The sequence below is a fragment of the Lactuca serriola genome, chromosome 8 (genome assembly GCF_051521515.1).
Source record: "Lactuca serriola cultivar US96UC23 chromosome 8, Lser_US96UC23_V15, whole genome shotgun sequence".
NCBI lineage: Eukaryota > Viridiplantae > Streptophyta > Magnoliopsida > Asterales > Asteraceae > Lactuca > Lactuca serriola.
Window position 1 is genome coordinate 31598069 of NC_136415.1, and position 26633 is coordinate 31624701.

At 34.7% G+C, this 26633-nt stretch overlaps 3 protein-coding genes across 5 annotated transcripts; 1 reads left to right on the plus strand and 2 right to left on the minus strand.

Annotated features, from left to right (window-relative positions):
* Positions 1 to 1172: 1172 nt before the first annotated feature.
* Positions 1173 to 5015, plus strand: LOC145069482 (uncharacterized). 2 transcript variants are annotated; one of them, XR_013689522.1, is made up of 9 exons: positions 1173 to 1294; positions 1762 to 2256; positions 2415 to 2984; positions 3077 to 3168; positions 3348 to 3410; positions 3503 to 3585; positions 3672 to 4112; positions 4214 to 4842; positions 4941 to 5015. XR_013689522.1 is itself a non-coding variant. In XM_079016408.1 (8 exons), exons 2-8 carry the CDS (start codon positions 1772 to 1774, stop codon positions 4751 to 4753), a joined length of 2274 nt encoding a protein of 757 aa, XP_078872534.1. In that variant the 5' UTR covers positions 1173 to 1294; positions 1762 to 1771; the 3' UTR covers positions 4754 to 5015. The 2 variants fall into 2 exon arrangements, 1 of the variants encoding a protein (XP_078872534.1); XM_079016408.1 differs by having other exon boundaries at positions 4214 to 5015.
* A 5394-nt stretch (positions 5016 to 10409) lies between these two features.
* On the minus strand, positions 10410 to 15374 carry LOC145071165 (uncharacterized). 2 transcript variants are annotated; one of them, XM_079018080.1, is made up of 9 exons: positions 15046 to 15374; positions 14816 to 14883; positions 13485 to 14584; positions 12343 to 13402; positions 11964 to 12243; positions 11751 to 11858; positions 11371 to 11649; positions 11078 to 11221; positions 10410 to 11005 (listed from the first exon to the last, which is right to left on the minus strand). In XM_079018080.1, exons 3-9 carry the CDS (start codon positions 14575 to 14577, stop codon positions 10817 to 10819), a joined length of 3153 nt encoding a protein of 1050 aa, XP_078874206.1. In that variant the 5' UTR covers positions 14578 to 14584; positions 14816 to 14883; positions 15046 to 15374; the 3' UTR covers positions 10410 to 10816. The 2 variants fall into 2 exon arrangements, with proteins under 2 accessions (XP_078874206.1, XP_078874207.1); XM_079018081.1 differs by lacking the exon at positions 14816 to 14883.
* A 4212-nt stretch (positions 15375 to 19586) lies between these two features.
* LOC145070065 (uncharacterized) lies at positions 19587 to 21244 on the minus strand. The gene is made up of 3 exons (XM_079016989.1): positions 20548 to 21244; positions 20240 to 20440; positions 19587 to 19891 (listed from the first exon to the last, which is right to left on the minus strand). Exons 1-2 carry the CDS (start codon positions 21089 to 21091, stop codon positions 20244 to 20246), a joined length of 741 nt encoding a protein of 246 aa, XP_078873115.1. The 5' UTR covers positions 21092 to 21244; the 3' UTR covers positions 19587 to 19891; positions 20240 to 20243.
* Positions 21245 to 26633: the final 5389 nt, after the last annotated feature.

Here is a 26633-nt window from a genome sequence, read left to right on the forward strand (position 1 = left end):
GCCCAAAAGCGACCAAGAAGATAATAAGGCTCAAAAAGCCTAATAAAGACTAGATCTAGGGTTTTTATGCAAGGCATCTCCAAAAAGGCAACAGATCCGGGCTCTACAACTCCTACATGAACAGATCTAGGGATATTTCGTCCTATTAAGGCATCCATACAACTATAGGGCTTAGAAAATGCATCAAACTAGCCCTAGAAGAGTTCTAATGAAGGTCTAAAGCATAAAACAGAAGGAATCCGAGAAATACCTCAATGAACTCTGATTTGCCCTTAGATCTTTGCTCTACACCTCTTCTCTTTGCTCCTTTCTTCTTCTTCTTCTTCTTCTTCAAGCCTTCAAAAATCCACACAAAAGCACTTAAAACAATAAGGAATAGATTAGGGTTTTCTCACAGCTCTCTAAGGGTGAAGGAGGCGAGTTTGGGGCACATAGCATTGCTTAAATAGTGAGCAACCCGGGGATTTAGGGTTTCTTCCAGGCAGGCAGACTCGACGAGTCCCGAATATGGACTCGCCGAGTCGCCAACTAACACGTGCACGAAAACTCGACCCTACTCGACGAGTCAGGCCATAGACTCGCCGAGTCTCTCAATAAAACTTCTAAATAAATGCCACGAAAGCAACATACCAGAGACGGGGCGTTACACGCGCAATAAAAATAAACAATAGCGACCATCCAAGTTAAAAAAATAAGTTAGAGACCCAAAACACAAATTCCCCCAACCACAGGGACCATTCGTGTAATTTAATTTTTACTTTTCGTTTTGTTCATATTTGGGTAACTATTTTTTTGTACACATCTAGGTAACGAACTTGTTGAAAGCGTTCACATTTAGGATTTAACCTGCTATAGCAGGTAAGGATGGTCATATGTGAACACTTTCAACAAATTTGTTACCTATATATGTACAAAAAAAAGATAGTTACCCAGATATAAACTTACCGAAAAATTAATTACCTTAATAAATTATATTTTATTCTTTTTATTACCATCCCGTGTAATATACAAACTTTTTATTACCCATCCCGTGTAATATAGAAAGCAAAATGTGTTAGAATCTAGTGACGCCGATTTTAAAAATTAAAACTTGCCTTTTTCTAGATGATGGGCCGAAAGCCCAAATTTTTGTTCTCAAAATAGAGGATTCGCCCCATCCTATCCGATGACGCGAACCGAACGTGTATAGAAAGCAACAGCGTAAGGAGAGACACCGCGAAAAATACTGAAACGGAGTCGACCACCGGCGACCGTAACGGTACGGCTATACGCCGACAGAATTTTACCAGCAGAGGTATTCGTTCTTCAACTCCAATTGTGTACTTTTTCTACTTTTCCATAAATATCAAAACTGTCAGAGTCAAAGCTAGGGCACAAAATCATTCGTGTTTTTGCTTAAACGTTGAATTACGTAATGTAGATTCTTATTTTTCGTTTTATCAATAAAGATAGTAAAATTTTGTAAACTGTACGGATAATGTGAAATTTCGACAACAATTCTGCAGTTGATCGCCGACTTTTAGCGAGAATAAGGATAGGAATAGTTTTTGTTTATTTGTAACTTCGATTACTCAAATTAAGTTTCTCATTTGAATTTGATAGGTAATTAATTCCGAATAAAGCTTTTAGGGTTTTTTTAAATATATACGAGTGTGTGTATTGTTGCTATATAAAGTCTAAATATATTAGACACACAACGTATCGGTAGGGCTTTATTGATAGTTAGTTAATGTTTGAATGTGCTTTTGTTGATGGAAACAGATCAAATAAAATGGAAGAACGCTTGGTTAAATTGGATAACTATACTGAAGCTGTAACATCCAAGAAACAGCAGAGGAGTGAATTAAAGTTTAATGGAAGAACAGATGCTTTAAACATGAAGATCACTACCCGAATGAAAAGTGTTAATGAGAGTGCTGAAGATCGACCTAAGAACATTTGTCTCAGCAAGCGTGCTCGAACATCAGTGTCTGAATTTCAGGCAGAATGCCAGATCAATGGCTTAAAGAAGAAGCCTGTGGCAATGGCAAAAGATGTAAATTTTCTCAAGGACAGTGGCAGAGAATCTGATCAGTTTGAAAAGATCCGTAGGCTGGCTGCAGTAGAGGAAGGATGGGATAAGAAAATCAAAAGAAAACGTTCAATAGGCACAATTCTTTCAAGACCTATTGACAGAGATGAAGTGCCTAAAAGAGCTACACAGAACAGGGTTGTTGATGAACATGGTGTGCAACAATATGATGCCCGAATTTCCAGGTATTCACATCATTTGTTTTTTGAATGATCTTGCCTTGTTGAAATATTTTTCTATTGTATCTTTCATTAGAAAACAGAGAAAGTGTTACTAAAACTATTCTTAATATTGTGTCTTTCTTAATAGTAACAGATATTTCTAACCTTTCTTGTATTCTCAGGCCCAATAACTGCGATGATTCTTACACAACATGTCCTAGTCCATTGACAAAAAAGAAGGCTTCAAGGACTACACAAATAGGGTGGGAGACTGCAATGTCTAAGGAGAGACTTACTTCACAAGAAAGTGATAACAATCACAAACCTTCTTTGAGTCAATGGGTTGGTCAAAGGCCACCAAAATTGCCTAGAACAAGGAGATCAAATTCAAACCTGGTGTCTCCTGTCTCAAATCAAGATGACTGTTCACCTTCTAATGGGACCCCTAGACATGCAACAAATGGTTCCTTGAAGTTAATTCTTAAACTTGATACTCTTCAAACTGAAGTTGAGGAATCTGTTGGTGGTGAAAGGCAAACGAAGGGCAAAATGGGAAATAATGAAGCGGATGGAATTCATGTTCAGGATATTGGACCTTGTGCTACTACACTTGCAAGGAAGAATAAAGCTTTTATTAATGAAGAAAGTGTGTTGAGAAAAGGGCGTAGTGCAAGAGGCCTTTTGATTTCAAGGTGTAGCAAGTCACCAATGGGGAATGAATTAGATAAGGCTGGTCGTAAGAAGAATGACAGGTATGGAATCTTTTTGCAATCTTAAATTTTTTTTTTTTTTTTTAACATAGTGGTTTAGTTGTTATTTATGCAAGAATGTTGTGATTTTCCAGCAAGTCAGGTCGTCGATTGAAAAGGCTTTCAGAATACAAGGGCCTTTCCAATGATGCCCCTTTGCAAAATAGTAGCTCTCCTTATTCTACAGGTACATGATTAGCAAATACAAACATACAAGTCTGTATTTTGTTCTTATCTGTTTCATTGGAATGAAATGATGAAGGAATGGAATGGAATGAGTCATTACATTCAATGATCATGTTTGGTTGGCCTTGTATTGTATGAATGGAATTGATTTTCATATGCGTTTTGCACATGATGATGTAGGGGAATCTGATGATGATCAGGAAGACATGTTATCAGCTGCAAGTCATGCCCATATAGCTAGTTGTAAGAACCTATTTTGATTTGTGATTTATTAATTATTATTATATATTTGTGAATCTTTTCAAACAATAACATGTTATTATTTGTAAATGTAGCATGTTCAAGGCCAATCTTGAAGAAGGTGGAATCATCGTTTACTCCCATCAGTTCTGAGGAAAAGTCTTTATTATCCCAACAGGTTGGACAATTTTTTACAATATTTTGAATTTTTTTTATCATCATTCATCTAATTTTTTTAAACATGGTTTTAATTTTCTATTCCAGTTGGGCCTTGATGCACTTCCTTCTGAAGAAAGAAAAACACGTACGCCACGTCAGCAAACCGAGTCTTTGTTGAAGAAACATGATATGGTTGATGAAACATGTAATGGGCATACGCCATTTTACCAAAGAGTATTATCAGCACTAATTATAGAAGATGGCAATGAGATTGATGGGCTTGAAGAATGGGATTCAAGAAATACACAGATTCAGAAATCTTTTTCTGATAAATATGGCCTCAATGATTTTGAGCCTAGAAAAAAGGCTAGGGTGGAAAATAGTTGTGGTCAAAGTCTTGGTTTGACCAAGAAATCTTTTACTGAAGATGAGATGTTGGGTGGGACCTCAAACTCAAAGCTCCATGGGTGTCAGTATGAAGAGATGTCTATAGATGACAAGCTTCTACTGGAGCTCCAATGCATAGGGCTTTGTCCTGATACACTGGTAAGGGGTTGAATGAATGTTAGTATGAAATTTGTTTTTTGGAATGTAAGGGTAAAATGGTCATTGTTTTAACTTTTTTTTTTTTTTTTTGTATGATATAGCCTGGGTTGGAGGAGAATGAAGATGAAATGATCCCACATGAAAATGAGGCAGATGAAGATTTGGCCATAAACAAAGCAAAAATATCAAACAGAGGAAAAAGCAAAAAACTACTACTCAACAACATCTCCGGTGGGACAAGAGGAAAAAGAAGCGCTCGGGCCGCCACCAAACCACCACGTGCCCCAAAACCAAAGCCAAGTCAAAAGACAAATCTATCCCCGACACCCGAGGGAAAATTCATCGATAAACACACGGCCACCATCACCACACAACCTCATCATCATCCTACACAGCCGTCAACCAGCCAATCAGTTAATAACAAGAGAAGAGATATTGGAAGTGAAGAAAATGACGTTACTACCCCTGTTGAGGATTTAGTGGGGATAGATGATGAATTAGGGGACCAACATGATCTTTCTTCTTTGTTGATATTTGATGAAGAAGATCCGCAAGTGGATTTGGATTTGGATATGGATATGGATTTTGCAGCAGGGCTGGCTGTACCGGATGATGATCTTACGGAGTTGTGTATATTTTGATTGCAGTGGGTGGGTTCAACAAATTAACTGCACATACGGATACGGATACGGATACGGTGGTCAAACACTAACTCTCATACCATAAAAAGGTATAATACAAGATTCTATTAATTTGGATTTATTAGTTGATTTTTGATAATTTCTTACTTTGTTTATGGATATGGATATGGATATGGATATGGATCAGGATCATGGATGGGAATGGGATGTAATTAACTTTGCTTCTTTTTGTTTGCAATGGAAATCTCAAACCAAACGAAAATCCTAAATAATGAAATGAGGTGAGGTAAATAAACCACACGTAATCGTGTAAAAGGCTAAAAGACCATTGTGAATGATTGCTGCAGTTACCAAATCCTTCGTGTGTATTTTCTACAAACAAAACCCCTTGTTTTTATCATTCAATATATTAATAACTTAAGTCGGTGATAATAGAATATTTAAATATGAATGGATTCTAATATATCCTTAAACAACACAATATGAAAAAACATATGGGTATTTCCATTTTTATTTTGAGTAAAGATTGTATATAAGTTTTTTTTATAGTAAGAAAATTCTATAATAAAAAACTAGATTTCTTCATTAATATACTTATATAAATTATGTTAGTTAATATAATTTAAGTTCTTGAGACAAATTAAAACTAGTGGGTCCCATAAATAAGCTAAAGAATTTAAATAGTCTCAAGGAAATAGAATGATTTTTTTGGATTTCAAAGAGAGGGAACAAAAAAGGCTACAAGTAGACTACAAAATAAGGCTACAACACACAACACCGTCTCACATCGCCCAAAATATACTCCCCACCAGAAATGAGAAATGTTGTGACAGAGAAGAAGTGACAAAGGGAGGGAACAAGAGAAAACAAAGAGGGAAGAAGAGAGAGGTATTCTCTCTCCCTTGTCACCGATCATAACTCCTACACCACTAGACATATACCTCCTTGTGAGGCGGTGTTCACTCGTAAGGTGGCCATGCCACCTCATCTTATGGGCCTATGGAGGTGTATCGTATAGCTTAATTGGATTACAAATTCATTTTTTTACATGCTTAAACCAATTTAAAATTATAGTCATACACAATATGTCTGAAGTAAGCAGACCGATACCAAAAATCTTTCAAGAAAATTAACTTCCAATCCAGTCAAGTTGAAAGCACCTAAGCAATATGGTAATTTTTTTTTTAAGAAAAATGAAAGCACTTGAGCAATATGCTAATATTTTTTTTCAAAAAATTACTCAACGATCAACTACCTATGGAAATAACATCATCTGAGAATATAGCAAGTGAGAGATCGTAGATCCTTAATGAGGTGAAGTACGATTGCGAAAAAATTCATCGATTCATAGCATATATCATCGTAATATGAAGCCTAACTATTCTATAATAGAAGATTACAACCAAAGAACACTCCCAACTCACATAAGGGAGGAGGGAACCCACCGAACCCACTGTCATATCAATTTTTGTCTCTTCTTTTTCTTCATCTTTCCGAACCCACAACACACGGAAATCCTATCTTTTTGAACCCACTCAATTAAAAAAAAAAATACAAAACAACTAAGATACAAGTTTTAAAACACATGGTACAATAGAAAATAAGAAATAGAAAGTAGAGAAAGATGATAAAGTGGGTTAGTGAAACCAATCAACCCACTCGTTGAAGCGGGAATAGTACCGCCGATGGCTCTATTGTAAATTAGATTTTATATTTGATTGTTTTGTATTTTTTTTTTTAAATTGGGTGGGTTGAGTGGGTTCAAAAAGATAGGGTTTCCGTGTGTTGTGGATTCGGAAAGATGAAGAAAAATAAAAAAGAAAAAATGATGTGCCAGTGGGTTCAATGGGTTGGAAGGGAATGACTCCTTCCTCCCTAATTGAAAGATTTTTTAGAAATCTACCTTAAAAACATCACTTTGCAAATTTTGGCCGGATAAAAAACATGTATTACCATCAAAGGCCCATCATGAAGACTTCCTTCTTTTAAAATCTAAATAGGTGGATTAACAGCCGAACTAATCATTTTTTAAGCCCAAAAACAACATTAGGAGAAAACAATATAAAGGAAAGGGAAATTAATTAAACTAACCATATGTTTTTTATGACTATTTAAAAAAAATAACTTTTTTTTTTGCAAAGTCATTAACTACACTAGAAAGCCGTATTTCGGACCTAAATTTGACCAGGTCACTCGCATGGTGAACTCGACCTGTTAATGTGTTCCCTCATATATAGCATTTTGGAGAATTGGGTTCAAAATCACATTCCGGACTTTTAAGGGATTCTCCATTTTGAAAATTTTGGAGTTAGATTTTCTTTTTGAAGAAAATGTCTTCTAATGATAAAGAGCTCAAAGTTTTCCGGGTAAATAATGTAATTTTAAGCATATTATTTCGTTTTTAAATGGTTATCTAATCTGGAACATGTCCCGAATGTAGTGCGTTTTTAAATGGAATATTTTGTTTGAAGCAGTAGTTGTTTCTATTTAGGCCTTTTGAGTGAGTAATATTTGTATTAGGAACAATTAGTACATGTACAGACCTAGAAAGTTGTCTTCGCAAAATGTAGTTTATGTCCGGAATGCAAGAAACTTATTTGGAACACGATGAACATGTCCAAAACACACAAGAATCTTGTCCACAACAGGATGCTAATATATAAAATTTTGCAGCATGACAATATATACAACATGATGCTCACTACATGTAAACCTGAATTGCGTTATGAAATTATGGCCAGGTTGTAGCCTATCCCAACACGACCGATGCTTTTCAGGGCATATTATTTTGATTGGTGGGTCGATGTGCCGATGGGTGTTGAAGGCCACATGTTATTGTGTCATTGATTGTTATGCAAAGAGGTAGTGACCTATCCACGCTCCGATGTTGATGAGTTGTTATTTTCGAGGGAGGACTACGGAATCTCTTTTTGACATGAGATGTTTTCCCTTGCAATGGGTTTGTGTTTTGGGAAGTATTTGCAGTCCGTTTATTGTTCACACATTTCAGAAATGGGGTGTTTCCATTTGTCGGGGCGTCAGAGACAATGAAAATTGTTGACTTGTAGTATGCCTTCAATAGCTCACTTAATGAGTTATTTGATAAAGACATGGTTTAAGTGTCCATGTTGTATATATTAAAGCATGTATTTTGTGGTAGATACCCTAAGAAAACGTTGCATAACGAATACCTTGCATCGGGACCAATTCAACATGTATCAAGTAATTTACATTAATATTATGATTTTACATTGTATTTATTTTTGTATGAAATGCCAATTTTTTTTGGTGAGAAAGGTACTCTTGGGCGAGAGTAATCTGGGATTACACAAACACACATATTTCCATTGTCTTTTATAAAATCAAGAAGCATATGCACCCCACCTCTCCACGAACCGACCAGAGACCATATATTGTGCAAGGGTTTATGTATGCCTTTAAGGTGAAATAATGGGTTATCGTGCAAAATTATTTTAACATAATTATTACTAGTTTGACATCTTAATGCTATAGATTGGATCATGTAGACTTTTTCGTACTGCAAGACACTCAGTACCTCTGTATCGGGTGTGATCCCTTAGGCGGTTGTATGGACGAGGATTAGGTGTTTAGGATTGATCGAATGCATGTGTATGCTTGATGTTACCGCGATATGCATGTTAGTTTACCATTTATAGATTACATGCTATAAGGGAATATGTTATTATTAACATTTATTTATTATTATACGTATAATGGAGACCTTATAGCCTACTGACGAGGAGCATGGTGTTTTGATAGTTGGCCATGAATAGAGACGATTGATTTACCTTTTTGATGTGTTGCTTTTGAGTATGTGCTTTCACCTATAGATGAGATACATTTATGGTTTCGTGGACATCCATCTTGTCTTCTGTCAATTAACGGTTGTAATACAATACTAACGTCATCTGGTTGTTCGTATTCAGCAAACATCACCTCTTTTGCTCGATGTGTTTCTGTTGTTAAATACCATTGTATATATTTATGACCAGGGGCGGAGCCAGAATATTAGAATAAGGGATGCTTACATTGAATAAAATATTAAACGCTACTCTTAAGATTGAATGCGGTTCTCCGAAATCAAGAATTAAAGAATTTTATTTTATCTCTCTTAAATCCAACACTTCAATTCTTTTCAGTGAGGTTCAATATTGATTAACTCTTTCATAATACTATTTATTTGAGGTTGTTGACTTGTATTATTAACATATTCTTTAATAATACCACAAACGTGATATAATTATTGGTTATAAACGTCTTTTTTTCATTTGTAAGAAGATCAATGACTTATTTTTTTTTCTTACATATGATTTGCCCGTGTGATTATTCTATAAAAATAATATTAGTTAGTGTAAATTACAAAAAAAAATAAAAATAAAAAATAAAAATAATAAAAAAAATTACATGTATAATATAATTAAAAATTACTTTGCAGCCGAAATATCTTTAACTGGAACTTGGGGGTAGGTGGGTACCAAACATAGACGCAATTAACTTGGATGGCAGGGCACTAGACTTTAACTCCTTAAGAGATATAACTATTGGGCTTTATTTCTTTTATGCATATTATATAATGTGGGGTCATATTATATAATGTGGGGTGGTACATGTATACCAGCCAATTGTTATTTCTCACTTGTACACGAATGCTCTTGTAAGTGGAATATACCACCTTTCTTTTGGTCAATCACTTGATATTTGTGTTCGTTTATCTAGTATAACCGCCAACTTGCGGATGTGTGAATCCTCTATCAATAATATCACAGCATAATAGGTAACATGCTCTCAATTTGTGCTGCTTACGATTACCAACATATTTTCATGCACAGTAACATAATAAGGTAAAACAATGTGAAATTACTAGTATAAGTTTTTTAAATACCTGCACCTTTATGTCGTTAACACAACCATTGTTGCATTGTTGCTTAAAAAAACCAACATTGTTATTGATAGTTTTCATTAGTCTTTTGATAATAGATTGATGGACTCAGTGTTTAATGTCATTATATTATAACGAACCCTAAGAAAACATGTTGCCCATTTATGATGACCGTTTTGTCCATCCATGTGCAATACTACAATAGACGCCAGTTAGTGCATATCGTAGTCTAGCCAAATTATCTTTAAAATCATACTCTCTGTAAGTTTTGTATCTCCTAGAATAAAAAATTTATTATTTCTTGTTTGTCAATCTTCGTTCCTATGGTTATCAACAAACTTCAACAACAAAGTCTGTGATTCGCGCTTGACAACACAACTTGAATGGACAGATATCTGCAATAAATGTACCTTACTTTTTTTACTACATAGCGAATTAGCTACCATACATTCTAGATTGTATTCCAAAATACATTTTTTTCAGACAGAAATATACAATGTCAGAATCTAAAGTATATTTACTTCGTATTTTGCCAACCGCTACCTATTTTGAACAACTTTTGTTAGTCCGGAATGAGGCATTCCGTATATGTGGGACAGTTTAGTTAATTTCTCTAAAGAAAGGTTACCATGTTCATAGGTGACTTAGAAATGTATGAAGGGGGCAAAAGGTGACATCATGATGATTAATGAATGGAAGAAATGCCAACTGAAAAACTGGTTAATTGGGTATTTCAATTTCCACAAACGCTAATACTAAACCACAACTGCCTAAATCAAAGTATAAAGTATACGACCACACTGTCTCTGAATTTATCATATTCATGTACAAGTGAGAAGTTACAACAAAGATTTTCAACATTTCCCTTCCACCACAACAAATCAAAATCGGTAAAAAAAAAATCACTAACAAAAAAAAAAAACACAAATCCCATTACACAAAAATATAAATACAACTTGGCAAGGGAAAAGGGCACTGCCACTTACTCAAACCATGCATATACATACCCTATGCACTTTGCTGACGTGGAATGTCTAAAAAAAACCCCTTCCTTTTGGGTGCCCTAAAACCCATGTATTTTTAAGGTACATCATTTTGTTGTTTTAACTTGTGTGTTTATCCAATTCCAACCCAAGGGTATTTTGGTGATTTTGTTTTTTTCATCATGAGGAAATTGGTTCATAAGGGTATGATAACCATGGATGTTTCAAGGCTTGTGCTGCTGAAGGACGCTTTTTTGGGTTGATTTCAAGTAAATGGGAGACAAAATCAATGAATCCTTGATCACCCATTGGTAATCTGTGCCTTAAAGATGTCTTTTTTGGGATCAGATACTCCAATCTGTTTGTGTCCTGAACAATAAAAACTTAAATACATTATTACATGCACAGATTAATACAAGAATTATTATATTCATAGTGTACCTGATTACGCTCATAAAGCATATGGTTTTTGGTGAAGTATTTATGTGTATCTTTCCCCTTTACAAGCATTTCTTGATCAATTTGACTTATAATTCCAATCACACGTGCAAGCAAAGTAGCTGGAGAATCATTCTGGAACAAAACCTACAACAAACAAACACATACACCTCATTATATATATATATATATATATATATATATATATATATATATATATATATATATATATATATATATATATTATTTTGTTTAAAGATTGAAATTTTAAAAGAGAAAAAGAAAAGAATACGTACATTTCCAGTACAAAGTTCAGCCAAAATGCAGCCAAGTGACCAAACATCGATCTTTTTATCATAAGGAAGTCCTAAAAGAACCTCAGGGGCACGATAAGACCTTGATTGGACATAAGAACAAAGATGATCTGTTTCAAAACAACTGCTTCCAAGATCAATCACTTTCACTTCACATCTGCTGTAACTCTTCACCAATATATTCTCAGGCTTTAAATCACAATGTATAAGCCCTAAACCATGTAAAAACTCAAGCGCCTCCAAACACTGGATCGTTATTGACTACATAAACATAACAAAAATGTTACAAATCCCTCAAATAAGGCCAATATTGTAAAAAAAAACAACACTTTTTTAGGACAAAAATGTAAATTACAGCAAACCTGCAATCTTGGCATTGTGAAATAAACCTCGCCACCAGATTCTCTATTGAATTTATGGAATTCATATAAGTTTGCCTTTAGAAGTTCACAAACGATTAACAAATGTTCCTGAAAAGGGTATTAATGGAAAATGTAAGGTAAGGGTATATTTGGAATAAAACTAAAAAGGGAATGAATGAATGAATGAGTATTAATTATACCAATGTGACTTACTCGGTAATAGAAGTAATCATAGAGTCTGAGAAGATGGTATTTGTCACCAGGGTCATGTTTGTTGACAAATTTGAGTAGCTTTATTTCATCAAGACTTTGGTCAAAAAAGTCTTTATTGTTTTTAATGATTTTCACACATACATCCATCCCTGTGTGAAGATCATGTGCTTGAATGGCTTTACTGAATGCAGCTGATCCAAGATACTCAGTTACATGATAACGACCCGCAATCACAGAATTCAAAACAACATGGAAATTCTTGTCCTCTTCAAAACCAGTTCTGTGTTTTTTTTTGTTTTAAAAAAAAAGATATATTTAGTTTATAAAACAAACTAAACCATAATATGATATGTAGATACATTAGATTTCATAATCATACCTGTTTTTTCTGTGCACAATTTTAAGATTGAAGGTCTCATATTCTTCCTCCTGAGCTTTTATCTGCTTCACTTGCTCTTGGACAGCAACCGCTTCTTCATCTTCCAAAATTGCCCCTGCATCTTCTTCTTCTTCTTCTCTTGAATCATCAACAGCTTTCTCATCCTCCTCTTTCCCAATATGCCCTCTTTCACCAAAATCATAATCCAAGGGCATTGCTGAATTCAAAACATCACCATCACCATCATCATCTTCTTCTTCTTCTTCCCTTGAGCTTTTATCACTGTCATCACCTACAATGGCCTTATTGTTGTTTGAGTTTGACCATGAAGGTTGACTAGAAACACTCGCCACCTGTCCGTTTTTAGGAGGTGGAAAAGAAAATCCACCTTCACTCATATTCTTGGTTGTCTCTTTCTTAACTCTATTTGGTGGAAGTGGAAGTGGAAGTGGAAGTGGAAGATCATTATTATCAATGTCACCTTGAACCAAAGTTTCAGTCACATCATTATTAATCCCTACACCAATTGATCTACTTCCACCATCATCAACAACTTTCCCTTCACCAAACATAACAAGCTCATTGGTTGGAGACACAAACCCTTGCCACACAGGCTCTCCACTCATCAAACTCAACTCCTCTTCCTCCATTAACTCTCCATCATATTCAACATTGGAATGAGTGATGATTGGATACTGATCACCAGATAAGTATGAATCTTCTTCTGCAAATGATTGATCATCATCTTCGTTTTTGTTTGGGATGATTCTTTCTTGTGGATCTGGACTGGTTCCTTGACCTGTTGTTTTTTCATTATCACTTGGGTAATCAATTTCATGGGCTAGAAACCATGTTTCATCTTCAATTGGTTGTCTCATGTACCCAACATCATCATCATCATCATATTCATCTGAGTCCCAATACTCATGTGGGTTTGGGTAATCAACAGATCCACTCAAACCATCACCAATTGTTGCAAAACCTGATACAAGATCCGATGTGTCTTCTGTAATCCCTTGACTTATTGACCTCCAACTACCTCCTACAGGCCTTTTTAAACCTAAAGGGTGTCAATTGAAATAGTTAGCAAGAAACAGTATAATTCATAAAGTGTCAAAATAATTTCAATTTGAGTAATGTACCTGAAGAGCTTAGTTCTTGACCAATAGGAACATCTAGAAATGATCCTATAAGATAAGCATTTTCAGCATTAAGAATCTGTCCGTGTGCATCATCATGTTCATGCTTCTCTTCCCAATTCATACTTGAAAGTTTCTCAGTTGACTTTAGTTTGACAGGTGGCAGTCTAGGTAGTTCTTCCTTCTGATTCTCGGATCCACCAAAACCTAGTGTCTCATTGCTTCCTTGAGTTTTTGCAAAGTATAAAGCTCTTCCAACTTCATTTTCTTGCTCTTTAATTGCTGCCCTAATGTTGTCTGCTTTTCTCTTTCCATCTTCTTTATCACCAACAGCATAGCTGGTGGATGCATCTCCTTCAGAAAACGGGAATACTGTTTTAATAGAGCAGTTTAATTCATCATTTCTTGACCATGGGTTATCCACAAAACCATCTTTTAGACAATTAAGCCCCTTAGGATCAACAAGTTTATCCATAATCTGCTGTTTTGGCACCAAATTTGTTTTGCTAGTAATTACAGGTCCAAGAAATGACACTTTTCCATCCCCAGAGAAACCTGTTTCTGTATTAGAAGCAACTTCAGATGGATGAATCTTTGAAAGAGAAGAAACTTGATATTCCTTCACAGTGTCTGTTCTGATACTATTATCATCCTCATCCTCATCATCATCATACCCATTACTTGGATTGAACCTCCATGTATACAAATCAAGAAGATTGTCTTCTGAACCATTAGAAAAAACAAAATTCTTATTCCTTGCTCCAATCTGCTCACTATTTTGGTCTCCTTCAAAGGAAGCAATCTCCCATTTACTATCAGATCCATTCCTTTGAGTCCCAAATTCTATCTCTTTCACAATATGCTCCTCTTTTGAAACTTCATCACTTGTTGAAGAACTCCTTTCTCTGTTGCCAGATGCAACAGGTTTTGCAATATTCTCCTTTTCTAACAATTCCTTCTCTCCAAGGTTAAGACCTTGCATAAACCCATTCAAATCAGGCCGATTATCAATCTCACTTCGCAATGCTGCCTCAGCCCTAGCAAAGTTATTCCTTCTGAGAAATTCAAGTATGACATCGACCCTTGAGTCTGCCATATTCCAACTGCAATAGAGGCACAAGAATCAGCAACTTTTTTTAACTTAACTGAGACGAGTTCAATCTCAGATACAGATTTCAATTAATGATAACTCCCAAATCCCAATTTCAACTATAGATTAGATTACCCCCATCATCCCAAAACCAGAGCAACACTAATAATTACGATGCCAAATGTTACTGTCAACTCCAAATTCGATAAAAAAAAACTTAAAAAGTATCAAGAAAATTGCTAACTCGTCTGAATAATTCAAAACAGCCGATGCCAGATGTTCAATTAATCGCCATCATTTTGCATTTGCAAACTGTAACGGAGAAAAAAAAAACAAAGTGATCTTATTTAGAATGACCCAAATTAAAATCCCGTATTACAGCTTCATCGGGTGCAATATCAGGTAGTTTTAATCATATATAGACGCAAAAAACAAGAATATGTAATACAAACAGTAGAGAACAAGAAGGTTTACCTAAATCCTCATAAATTACGTGCCGAATCGTACGTTTTGAGTGCGGATCTTCTTCTCGGTAACCCTAATAGCAATTTTTTTAAAAAAAAAAAAAAAAGAAAATCGTCAGATTTAAACCTATTTATGTTTCGAAATTTCCAATTGAAGGGTTGAATGGAGAATGAAAGGAGAGGTAAATGGAGAAATTAATGAAGGCGATAGGGATTAAGAGCTGTAAGTATGAGTTTTGGCTTATCGCCAATGGCGAATGGGGGAGGGAAGATGCCCTAGCCAGAGTTGAAGCATTTACTCCATAAGCGACCTCTTTGTTTTTTCTTTATTTTGGGAATATTCCCCCACGCTTGAAGGGGTAATTTCAACTTCCACATTAATTACGTTATTATAACCATTAAATATTTTATTAAGTACTTGGATAATCAAATCCATTTGGAGAAAATACATGAAGCAACTTGAGACTAACATCACACATTTCAAAAAGGTTTGAATTTAACTCCTTTGATTTCAAAACCTTTTCAACTTTTAAAAAAAATTATTCATTTTTTTTATTTCTATGTTATATATAAATTTGAGAAAGAGGTATGATAAAATAAAAACATAGTAAAAGATTATAAAAAATGAATAATTTCTTTTAACATCACACATTTCAAAAAGGTTTGAAGATTTAACTCCTTTGATTTTATAAACTTTCAACTTTAAAAAAAATATTATTCATTTTTTTTAATTTCTATGTTATATATAAATTTTAGAAAGAGGTCTAATAAAATAAAAACATAGTAAAAGATTATAAGTAGATAAAATCTAAGCACTAAAGATTTGATGTAAATGCACAATAATAAGTATAATGGACAATTTGATGATGATGAGGGAATCGGAGATCTTGGACATGAAGATGTTGATACTATTATTTCTATCGGGACTTCATCGAACGTATGGACCATATTAGAGATAATTTGGCAACCAATTAATTTGACATTTTGCTTATCTATTTATAATGTATCATTGTGTTAGACAAACTGTTGTATTTGGTTATCGATATGTTGGAAAAATGGTTGTTTGTACAAAAAATGGTTGTTTGTTTATTGTTATGCTGGAAAAATTGTTACGGCAAATGTTAGGAAAAAAAATGTGATACTTATATGTTGGTTTTTGTTATGTTTATAGGTATGACAAGTAAAATAAAAAATTATAATACATGGATAAATAATGGAGTAAACGGTCAAGGCCCAATAGATAGGAATCAATTAATTTTGTTAGTAAATGATTGAAACTAAATTGAAATGGAATTTCAAACTAAATTGAAATTGTTTGTCTCTTTATAAATTTTAAAGCAACTACAAGTATACAACAATAACAACCACACCCTTATTGAGACTAAATTGAACATCACATTCTTTATTGGTAATTTGTTGCTTTTCATTTCTTTCAATTGTTTGCTTTATTACAATTTTCCAAATTGGTGTTTCTTATGTGTGATATGTAAGATAATAAGGATAAAATAGCCTTGGAAATTCCGAGAATTGTGATTTCACTATCAAATCAAAGTATTGGATGGTACTCCTTAATCTTTGATTGGATAAGACTCAGAAGAAAAAAAAAAACGGAGAATGAGTATATGAATTTTCGTAAGTACCAGAAAAAACTGATCAAAATCGGTTAAATACCTTCTTTGTCTGAAAACTGTCAAAATTGTCATAAAACAGTTTAACAACAGTCAACAAACTGTCATAAATCCAGGTTTTCTATAAGAATTAATACCAAGTCAAAAACGGGTCAAATATTCTAAATTTGGATTTCTGATGCATTTTCAATACAGCAATATAACCCCGCCAGGGGCTGCCGCCCCTTGGACCCCGCTTCCAGGGGCGCTGCCCCCGGACCCCCGTTCGTTCAGGGGCTTCGCCCCTAAATGACAGTCTACTTTTAATCTTGAATAAACTTAAACAAGTGTGCACTCCACATCTTCCTTACTTGTTTAATATTTATCAAGATCACTTTTTGTCAACAAAAGTAATCTCATTACACTTAAAATCACATTAGTGAAACAAATCACCAACATGATACGCGAAATTGCTTATGTTATCTTGTCTGTGTGTCCTGCTACTCATTTAATGTTAATGTGTACACAATAAAACATATTGTTAAGTTCACGACTTGGTATACAATATTTATTTATGTATGTGTGTTAAGAAGCTACAAGCTTGAACTTTTACTTTTGATGGTAATTAAGTTAAATTTGAATTTTTTAGAATTATAGTTGTTTCAATAGACAATGATCGGTTGCTAGAATTTGTCATTTAGGTGTGACTTAATGGTTGTTGAAAGTCGGATAATCCCAAAAAAAATTAGAACCTAATATTCCACGGTATAAAGGTTTTTATGTGTTATTTACTTTCTTTCAATATTCCCCATATTCTAAGAGGTGGCAAGTGTTTTCACAAAACAAGATTCAAGGAGCCATTCAATAAAAAACAAGATTCAAGGATGAAAACACGGAAAAAAAATGTTATCATCTTCATGTAATTTTGTTTCCTTCGTAATTATTTTGTTATCTTAGTTATAATATAATGATTCTTAATGTTAACCATTTATTTCGACGAAAAATAACAGGTCTTTTTTTACTTTTGTCAGGGCCTAAAACATGTTTGACGGATCCTGCAAATACTATACTATTCTAACAGCTTTTCCATTTATCGGTATATTTTTTTATCGACATTGGGATAAATATATATGGTTGCCAACTCTTATGTATTCGGGTTTTATTTATTTATTTAGGATGCCTACTTCAAAAAAAGTTATACGTGAAGGACTTTTGTTGACATTGTTGATTTTAAAATTCTCTAAGTTTATCACGTGTATCAATAGTTTAAATTTTTTGTTCACTTTAAGTGGATCTTTCCATCATCCATATGGTGACTTTGACTCTTTAACCATACTTCAAAATTCAAATTAGTGGTTCAACGTCTACACCCTCCATTTTTTTTGTTGTGTTTTTCGGTATGTAACTTCGAGTATAAGATTAAACTGTATTTTGTTAGGCACGTCGACTTAAAGAGAAGACAAATATTCACAATATTCTCAACATTAATGTATAAAAAAAGATCATTAGGAAATGTCAAAAAAAAAATATTAAGAAACAAAAATAAAACAATAGAAGATTCATTGAGCGTACTATTATTTCTTCATGAATAAATGTTGGTCTTATTTTGTATAATTTGATAATTTCAAGCAAAATGAATTACTTAAAAAGTTTTTCAAAAGAATAAAATAAAGTTTTCTTGCATATGGTAACTTATTGATGTTTCAATAGACCGCGTTCACATAGTATAATTTAGGGAAAATATCAGCAATAGCCAAAAAATAGGAGGTATTTTTAAAATTTAGACATAAAAATGGACATTTCCGGGTATAGACACACATTCCGCGGAGCTCCGCCCAATGGCAAAATCGTAATTAAATCAACATATATTAAAAAAAAAAAAAAAAAAAAGATCCATTCCGCGGAGCTACAGTAGATTCCGCGGAGCTCCGCGAAGGTAGCTCCGAGGAATGGATATTGAGTTTTTTTTTTCTTCGCATCGATTATTCGGAGTTTATATTCATTAGCCAATTAATTATTTTCAAGAAAAGATTATGATAGTATGATAATCTTTTTTTGAAAATAATTAATTGGCTAATGAACATAAACTCCGAATAATCGATGCGACAAAAAAAATAAAAAAATAAAAATAAAAATAAAAAACCCTCAAGATCCATTCCTCGGAGCTCCACGGAATCTACTTTAGCTCCGCAGAATGGATCTTGAGTTTTTTTTTCTTCGCATCGATTATTCGGAGTTTATATTCATTAGCCAATTAATTATTTTCAAGAAAAGATTATGATAGTATAATAATCTTTTTTTGAAAATAATTAATTGGCTAATGAATATAAACTCCGAATAATCGATGCGACAAAAAAAATAAAAAATAAAAATAAAAAACCCTCAAGATCCATTCCTCGGAGCTCCACGGAATCTACTGTAGCTCCGCGGAATGGATCTTGAGTTTTTTTTTTCTACGTAGATTTAATTACGATTTTGCCATTCCGCGAAGCTCCGTGGAGGTAGCTCCGCGGAATGCATTTCTATACCCGGAAATGTCCATTTTCATGTCTAAATTTTGAAATTACCCTTGTTTTTTTTACTATTACCGGTATTTTCCCTATAATTTATATCAAAAAAATTATATTATAAACAATTGTTTGATAGTTGTTGATCGAATCAAATTTACCAATTTGTGCAATGAATTATTAAGTGGTTAACTTTATTATATAAATTTGTAAAAAAAAATGATTATATACTAAAAAGTGTTAGAATTTTTCACTTTATTGCATAACTTGGTAAAAACATAACTTCTTTACATAAATAAGTCATCAACCCTTGAACAAATATGGTAAAAGCATATTAATAAGTCATAAAAGTTAAAAACCTCTTGTTTTTCTTTTTATAAACAACACATTGTCATTTTCCACCTTCTATAATAAAAACATACATACACGAATTAGCCTAGAGGTAACGTTACTTGTTATATAATATTGAAAGTCACAACCACCCCATCTATATCCATCCTTCCTTTTTATCTCCACACCTTCATAAAACCCCTTATAAATTGCAACCAAATACACACAACACACACACATCAAAAATCCTAAAATGAAATACATGAGGCTTCACAAGTCCAAGGTTCATGAAAACGAGCAAGATTTAACCACAGAAAACAAACAAGCATCGAACCATGGTCAAAAGGTCAAACGACTCTCAGAAGCAATACAAAAACTCTTAACCTCCCGTGATGCCATGCGGACTCGCCACCTGGCGGAGGGCGAAACCGGAAAAACAACCAAGTGATAGAGATTCAAATGAAGCTCATATGGGATTCGCTTTCTATTCTTGGTTTATGTTATAACCAAGTATGTTATGTATACCATCAAATAAAGAAAGCAAATTACAAAATGGCCCTTGTGGTATAAAGTACTATGTTTCTTGGATTTTTGTAAATTCTTTACTTGCACATTATAACTAATGATACATCTAACAAAGTTGCATCAAATGTTGTACGTTTTATAAAGCAATGAAGTGCACTAAAAAACGAAGTTTTAGAAATGTTCATATTAACATAACCACTATAAAGTAGAGTAATTTTGGATTAATTGACATTACCTAATCAATAACGTGCATTGGATCCATTTTTGGGAGGAGATAACCGGTTCATTGACCATTCTTCCAAGGCTTTCCGGTGAAGAGCATTCATTCGAATATAAGGTCGTTTTTCTCTGATTAATTTCTCACCATTTTTCCAGTCATCAACAACACCCAAACCCACCAATAAAGCACACATCAACGCCACACTTCTTCCATGGCCTGAGTTGAAATCATATGACAATTATTGAGATTGACGATTTTAGTGTGTAATGATATCATTAATCAGGAGGTATACTATCAGTAAGGATGAAATGAATTTGAATTACCATAAGCACAATGAATGAAGATAGGAGTATTCTGAGTCCTCTTTCTCAAAGCCCATCGAATAGCTGATTCCATGGCACCTGGATCCGGCGACCTTGTATCCCACGTTGGAACACAGAGATAACCATTTTTAGATAAACCAGAAACCCTGGGTAACTCACAGGTGCAATCTATTACAGCAGGGTTACCCGGCGGCATTTTTTCCGGCGAAGAAGGCCACCCACCGACGTACAAACCCTTAGACACCTCGCTGTAAGGTGCTTCCCTGCTTTTTAACCTTCGAAGTGCTGAAAACCCTCGGACAAAATACAAGTAAGGGCTAAACATGAGTAGGGACCAAATTGGGAAGGATCCGTCTGTGTTTTTTCCTAATAGCATTGGTAAATTGATTAAAGGGTGTGAAGCGAGGGAGACGAGCAATGATACTAGAGATGCGTACAAGAAGGGAACTGATAGTAAAGTAAACCCTAGGGTTCTTAGATAGACGAACATTGTGAATAGAGTTGCTGCTTTCAATCCGATTAGAATAGATAATCCAACCCCCATATCTGATATTGAATCAAACGCAGAAACAGAGGGAGACGAGAGATCAAAAGGGTTTTTGTTTGACTGGAGGTATTCTGATCGGAATGGATTTGGTCCGAGGAACGTGGGAAAGTAACGAAGGAGATGCTGAATGAGTGAATGGAACTTTTTACCCCTCGTGGTTTTGCTTTTATAATTTACACCCCCGAGTTCAATAACCAATGAAAAAAAATTGATGGAAGATAGAAAAACATAAAATAATTTATTATTCTCCAGTTTTAAAGGGAAGAAGCAAATGAAATGGAACGATTACTTTTATTGTTTTAATTATTGTTCCTGTTTAAAATGATTTAGAGATAAATAAACAAAATGTTTTATTTTCTTTTTATTTATTTTTTTCTAATAACTCTCCAACTCCGGAAGAGAAAGAGGGTGTTAGTATTTCATTTTGAATCTAAAAAAAAAAATTTAGACAAAATGTCTTATTGACTTATGGTGATGAAAAACATGATTTTTTTAAAAATAGATTGGATTAGTTTTTGTGATAAGAAAAGTCAATAAGTAAATTTGTTGTTTTTTTTTTAAAGTGTTTGTCTTAACTGATACATGTTTTAAAGAGTTTTTTTTTACAACCAAAAAAGTTATAAAAAGTTTTGAAAAGTTCGAAATTTTAACTTATTAAAAGCTTTTTTTTAAGGGGTGAGGAACTCAGGATAAGTTATTTTAAAAGTCATTTTCATATCGTGACACACTTTTTTTTGACTTATTGACTTTTTAAAAAGTTAATAAGTTAATAAGTTGTTTTTTAAATGAAATCTCAAACACCCTGAAAATACAATTTTATTTTCCTTTATTTTCTCTTCTTTTCTCTCATTTTTTTTCTTTGCTAAAATTTGGAAACTATGTGTTATGTCATCAAAGATCTTGGTGTGGCTCCCAACATTAATGATCATGTTGAGATCTTCTGTGACAATGAGGGTACTCTCGTTCTAGATAAAGAGCTTAACTGCTCGGTCACACAAACATACACATAATATACTTAGGAAATATCATTATATTTCAAGGTTGTATATAATAGATATATTATTGATGTGTGTAGACTCACTTAGTTTTAAACCTACTTTTAATTATCAAATAACACACAAAAGACAGTGAACCTATCAATTGTGGTATAGCTAAATAAGCAGGGTATCGATCACAGGGAACGGCAAATTAAATTAAAAACTAATTTTATCTAAGTTAATTAAAAAGTAGGGGTTTTCTCTAGTTTTACAAGACTAGAAACTTACTAACTATTACTAATTTAAGACTAGAAAATAACGACTTAACTAGATTCAATAATTGGAAAGGAACTTCTGTTTAGTTCAACTTGGTTAACTCTATGGTTGATTTCAAGGTAATGGTGCAATGGATTAATTCTTTCGTTGGTTACCGATTCAAGTGATTAGATTCGTGTTCACTACCCTAATCCTTAGCAAATAAACTAACTTAAACAGTGGTCAATTGTCTAATTTAATTATATTCACTAGATTAATTATTCGGGTTAAGTTAGACTTGCAATAGTTAACTAATTTATTCTTTTAATTAACTCCTTGTTTGATGGTCATCTTACAAGCTTGCACATGAATTTACTCAATTTTCTTATTAATTCTAGTTTCATATTCATTAATCCTAGACATATAGCATAGTGATCACATAGCATACGAGGTCAATAATCAATAGATGTTCATGCTAATCAATTATCTTCCTATTAACAGAAAATTAATTATTATTTACACACAAGGTTCTTTAGCAAGCTAAAATAACAAAAATTCACCAACTTGGAATTAATCCTACCAATCAATCAAACCATATTGTCAACTTTGTATCCCCAAATAGAAGTCTAAAGGTTTTAGCTCATAATTGAAGTAAGTAACAGCAAACAAACAAAGTCAAATTGCTTAATCATAATGATAAAACAAAAGAATAAATGGAATGATGAAATTTTGCCTCAATTACTCTCCGGAATTGAATTCTAGCTCCTTTCGTCGTCTTCTAGGGTTTCTCTGGCTTCTCAATCGTAGCAAAGTACTTCTGAATCGTCCCAGAACTACCTTCTATCGATCTGTGGAATTATCTATAAATATGCGAACCGACTCGTCGAGTCATGTGGTGACTCGTCGAGTCCCTCTCACATTCCCCGTATTGTGATAACTCTCTGGGATCCCGAGTCATTATCTTCTCGATCCTTCGATTGGACTCGTCGAGTAGTCGATCTGACTCGCCGAGTAGGTGCCATTTTTAATGTTTTTTTTCTTCTTTATTCCATTCTCGATCTTCTAACAGTTTCTCCCGCTTCCTTTCGCTTCCGAGCTTCATCTTTGGACTGAAAAACATAATTTAACACTTTTAAGTACCTTTTGTCCATAATATGCAATAATTTAGCTAATAAATGAGTAAAAATGTATACTTAATATGAACTAATTATGCACATATCAAAATACCCCACACTTGTCTTTTGCTTGCCCCCAAGCAAAACTGAATTTTAAACATATTAGAATCATATATAACAACTCCAATCTAACCCAGCCATTATGCCAAGACCGCAACGCATGCATTTGTGTCTAAAATTTTTCCTAAAGGCCTCCCATACTCTAAATACTCACAATCCTCATAAACATTTGCTCACTCATCCCGAACTATGCTCATTTTATGCAACCCTCCGAATCCATCCGCAGAAAACCTCTTACCCTCAAGGTGTTTTTAATTGAGCAACCCGAGCATACATAATCTAAAATTACAAGTTTTTTATACCACTATAGAGCTCTTTTGAATTCATCTCTTCTTTGATATTTGCTTTGATCTCTTTGAATTCACCACCTTTATTGTTTGATTTTCGGGTATCTTCGATTTTTTTGAATTTCTTGGAATTTTGATCTTTTGATCTTCACTTTAATTGCTCCAAAATTCATACAATTTCTCTTGTAATTCTCTCTTTTTTTTTTTAACATGTACCTCTTTTTTTCACTCAAATCCCTACATGCTTAAGCAGGGGCGCTCAACCTCAACCTTTATTGGCTAATGATAACAATCTTCCTGGATACATTTCAAGTTTAGGCTGCTAAACATATTGCATCCCTCGGGCCGAGCAGGGTCGTGTTTTTGTCCCATGATTTCACTAGAATAAGGAAGCCACAAATGCACTAGAACGTATATAGGCTCAACTAAACATTTGGGTTTTCATGCAATCATCAACACAACTCTAACATGGAGTCCTAATTTTACTTTTACCAAAATTTTCTAATTTAGATCCTAAGTAATACTTTTGGTATGCAAAATTTTAAAATTAGCCTAAATTAAGACTCTAAATTTTCTAATATGTAACCACCCCCCTACCCCACACTTATTTGATGCAATGCCCTCATTGCATATTATGTATGACAAAAACATAAAAAAAAAAAACTAAAGAGGGAATTGGAACAAACTCCCCTGGGATAGCAGTGGATAGGTTGATCACTTCCTTTTCAGCTCCAACTTCAATTGACTTTAGACATGGTATCCATGCCTTGGGTGTTTCGTCTCGTGTGGGTCACTCCAAATACGCGGATAACAGTGTAAGATCTTCAAGAATAAATATGGAAAGAATATATAGTCAAGTGGTACTCTAATCAGCATCAAATCAGCAGCCCTTTCGACATGAAACCAAACGACTCGTCGAGTATATACCAGACTCGTCGAGTTACTTCGGGAAATCTTCGGATTGTTGAGAATTAAGGGCGACTCGTCGAGTCAGTTTAGTGCACTCGACGAGTTGGTCACTGAATGAAAATAATATAATTCTGCATCTGATCCAGCTTCCAATAAACTCTCTATACTTTCTATTCACTTCTAGACTCCCTTGCCAACATCTCTAAGGACCGGACTCAATACTTTAACTCTAACGCTCCTCCTTTCTTGACTCTCTTTCTCACTTTGATTCTATAACTCTAAACCCTTTTTGAAGCTAGCACTCCTAATTCAATTCTGAAAAATTGTCAAAGCATCAAACATCAATTAAACATCAAAAGCAAGTTTTAAAAACATCAAACAAACCAAATCAAAAAAAAACAAACACAAAATTAAAAATTGTTCAATAAAAATGCATAAAAAAAATCAATCCTCCTCATCATCATCATCAAGCCCTACTCCACTTCCTCCAACACCACTTCTTCTTGCACTTATCACTTCTTCCCATGATGGAATGTATGGAAAGTTACCACCATCTATGTGTGGAATGTTAAAGTGTTCAAAAAGTCGGATATGAGATTGGTTGCTAAAATTCAAGCCCCTCGCCATTTGATCCTGTAGTCGCCTCATCTCCACATTGTACCAATCCATTGGTACATCTTCATTCTCAACCGGAATCACCGGCGGCTCCTCCTCAATATCCCGCTCTCTCCTTGAACGAACCCTCCTCCCCGGTGCTTCGGGACCAACAACCGGATCATCATTCGGGATGGCATAGTGGCCACCACCATAATCTTCAATAATCCTCGCTCTTCGGAAAAGAATTGGGTTGAAAGGAGGTGTAGGGATCATCGTCATGAAGTTCCACGCACCGCGGTTCATCAACCCGAATGAATTGGCCAACCGGGTGACAAACATCCCCCCATTAATTTGGGAAGTTTTGCGATCCTTGACCGCATCCTCCGATAGATATGAAGCTAGGCACCAAGAAATGTTGCAAAAAACGTCGGGTGTAATGATGCTCCATAAATAGAAAACGTCAAGGTTGGAAACCTTGTCATCATCCTTTCGTTGATTGATGGTGGATGAAATGAGGCGGTGTATGAGGCGGTGTGTTGGGGATCGAATGCTCCCTTCCTGTGCCGACTTTGGAATATTGACCTTGTTACCAATAGTATTCCACCAGCCCGTACTCGTAACTCCTTCGGGAAAGACCATATGGGTTTGTGCCAAAAGGCCTGAAAGATGGGTGTTGAGACCAAGGGCTGATCATAAACCCCTAATCGACAGGCAAGATCCACCATGGAGCATTGATGAAACTCTCCCCCAAGACAGAAACTGAAGCTGGACGGGTGATAAGCATCCACTCCCCCGGTGAAAGATACCGTGGAGAAAAACTCCAAATAAACCGGCTCTTGAATACGGAAGACCCGGCTCCACCCGTCACAAACCATTGTTTCGCCTTCATGATAAAACTCCTTCACAAGATAAGGAGCTAACTCCTCCTCATAACGAACATTCTGCAGCCAATCCCAATCTATCCGGTTGGGCACATAGACCTCTTTCTTCTTGATATCAGCCAGCTTCTTCTTCCATTTCCGTAATGTCGAAGCGGACTCGATTTGTGGGAAGTTTAGCCACGGAAAATCCCCTTGGTGGCCACTGGAACTTTGCCCCCTTCTGAACATGATTTCTGCAAAACAAATACACAAAACCCAGAAAACACAGAATATCATTAAAAACATCTCGCATATGTTCCCCGACTCGACTCGTCGAGTCCAGGTACGACTCGGCGAGTAGCGCGAACTGCACGAGTCAGTCGACGGGTCGATGAAAATTAGACCATGAAACCTGGAAA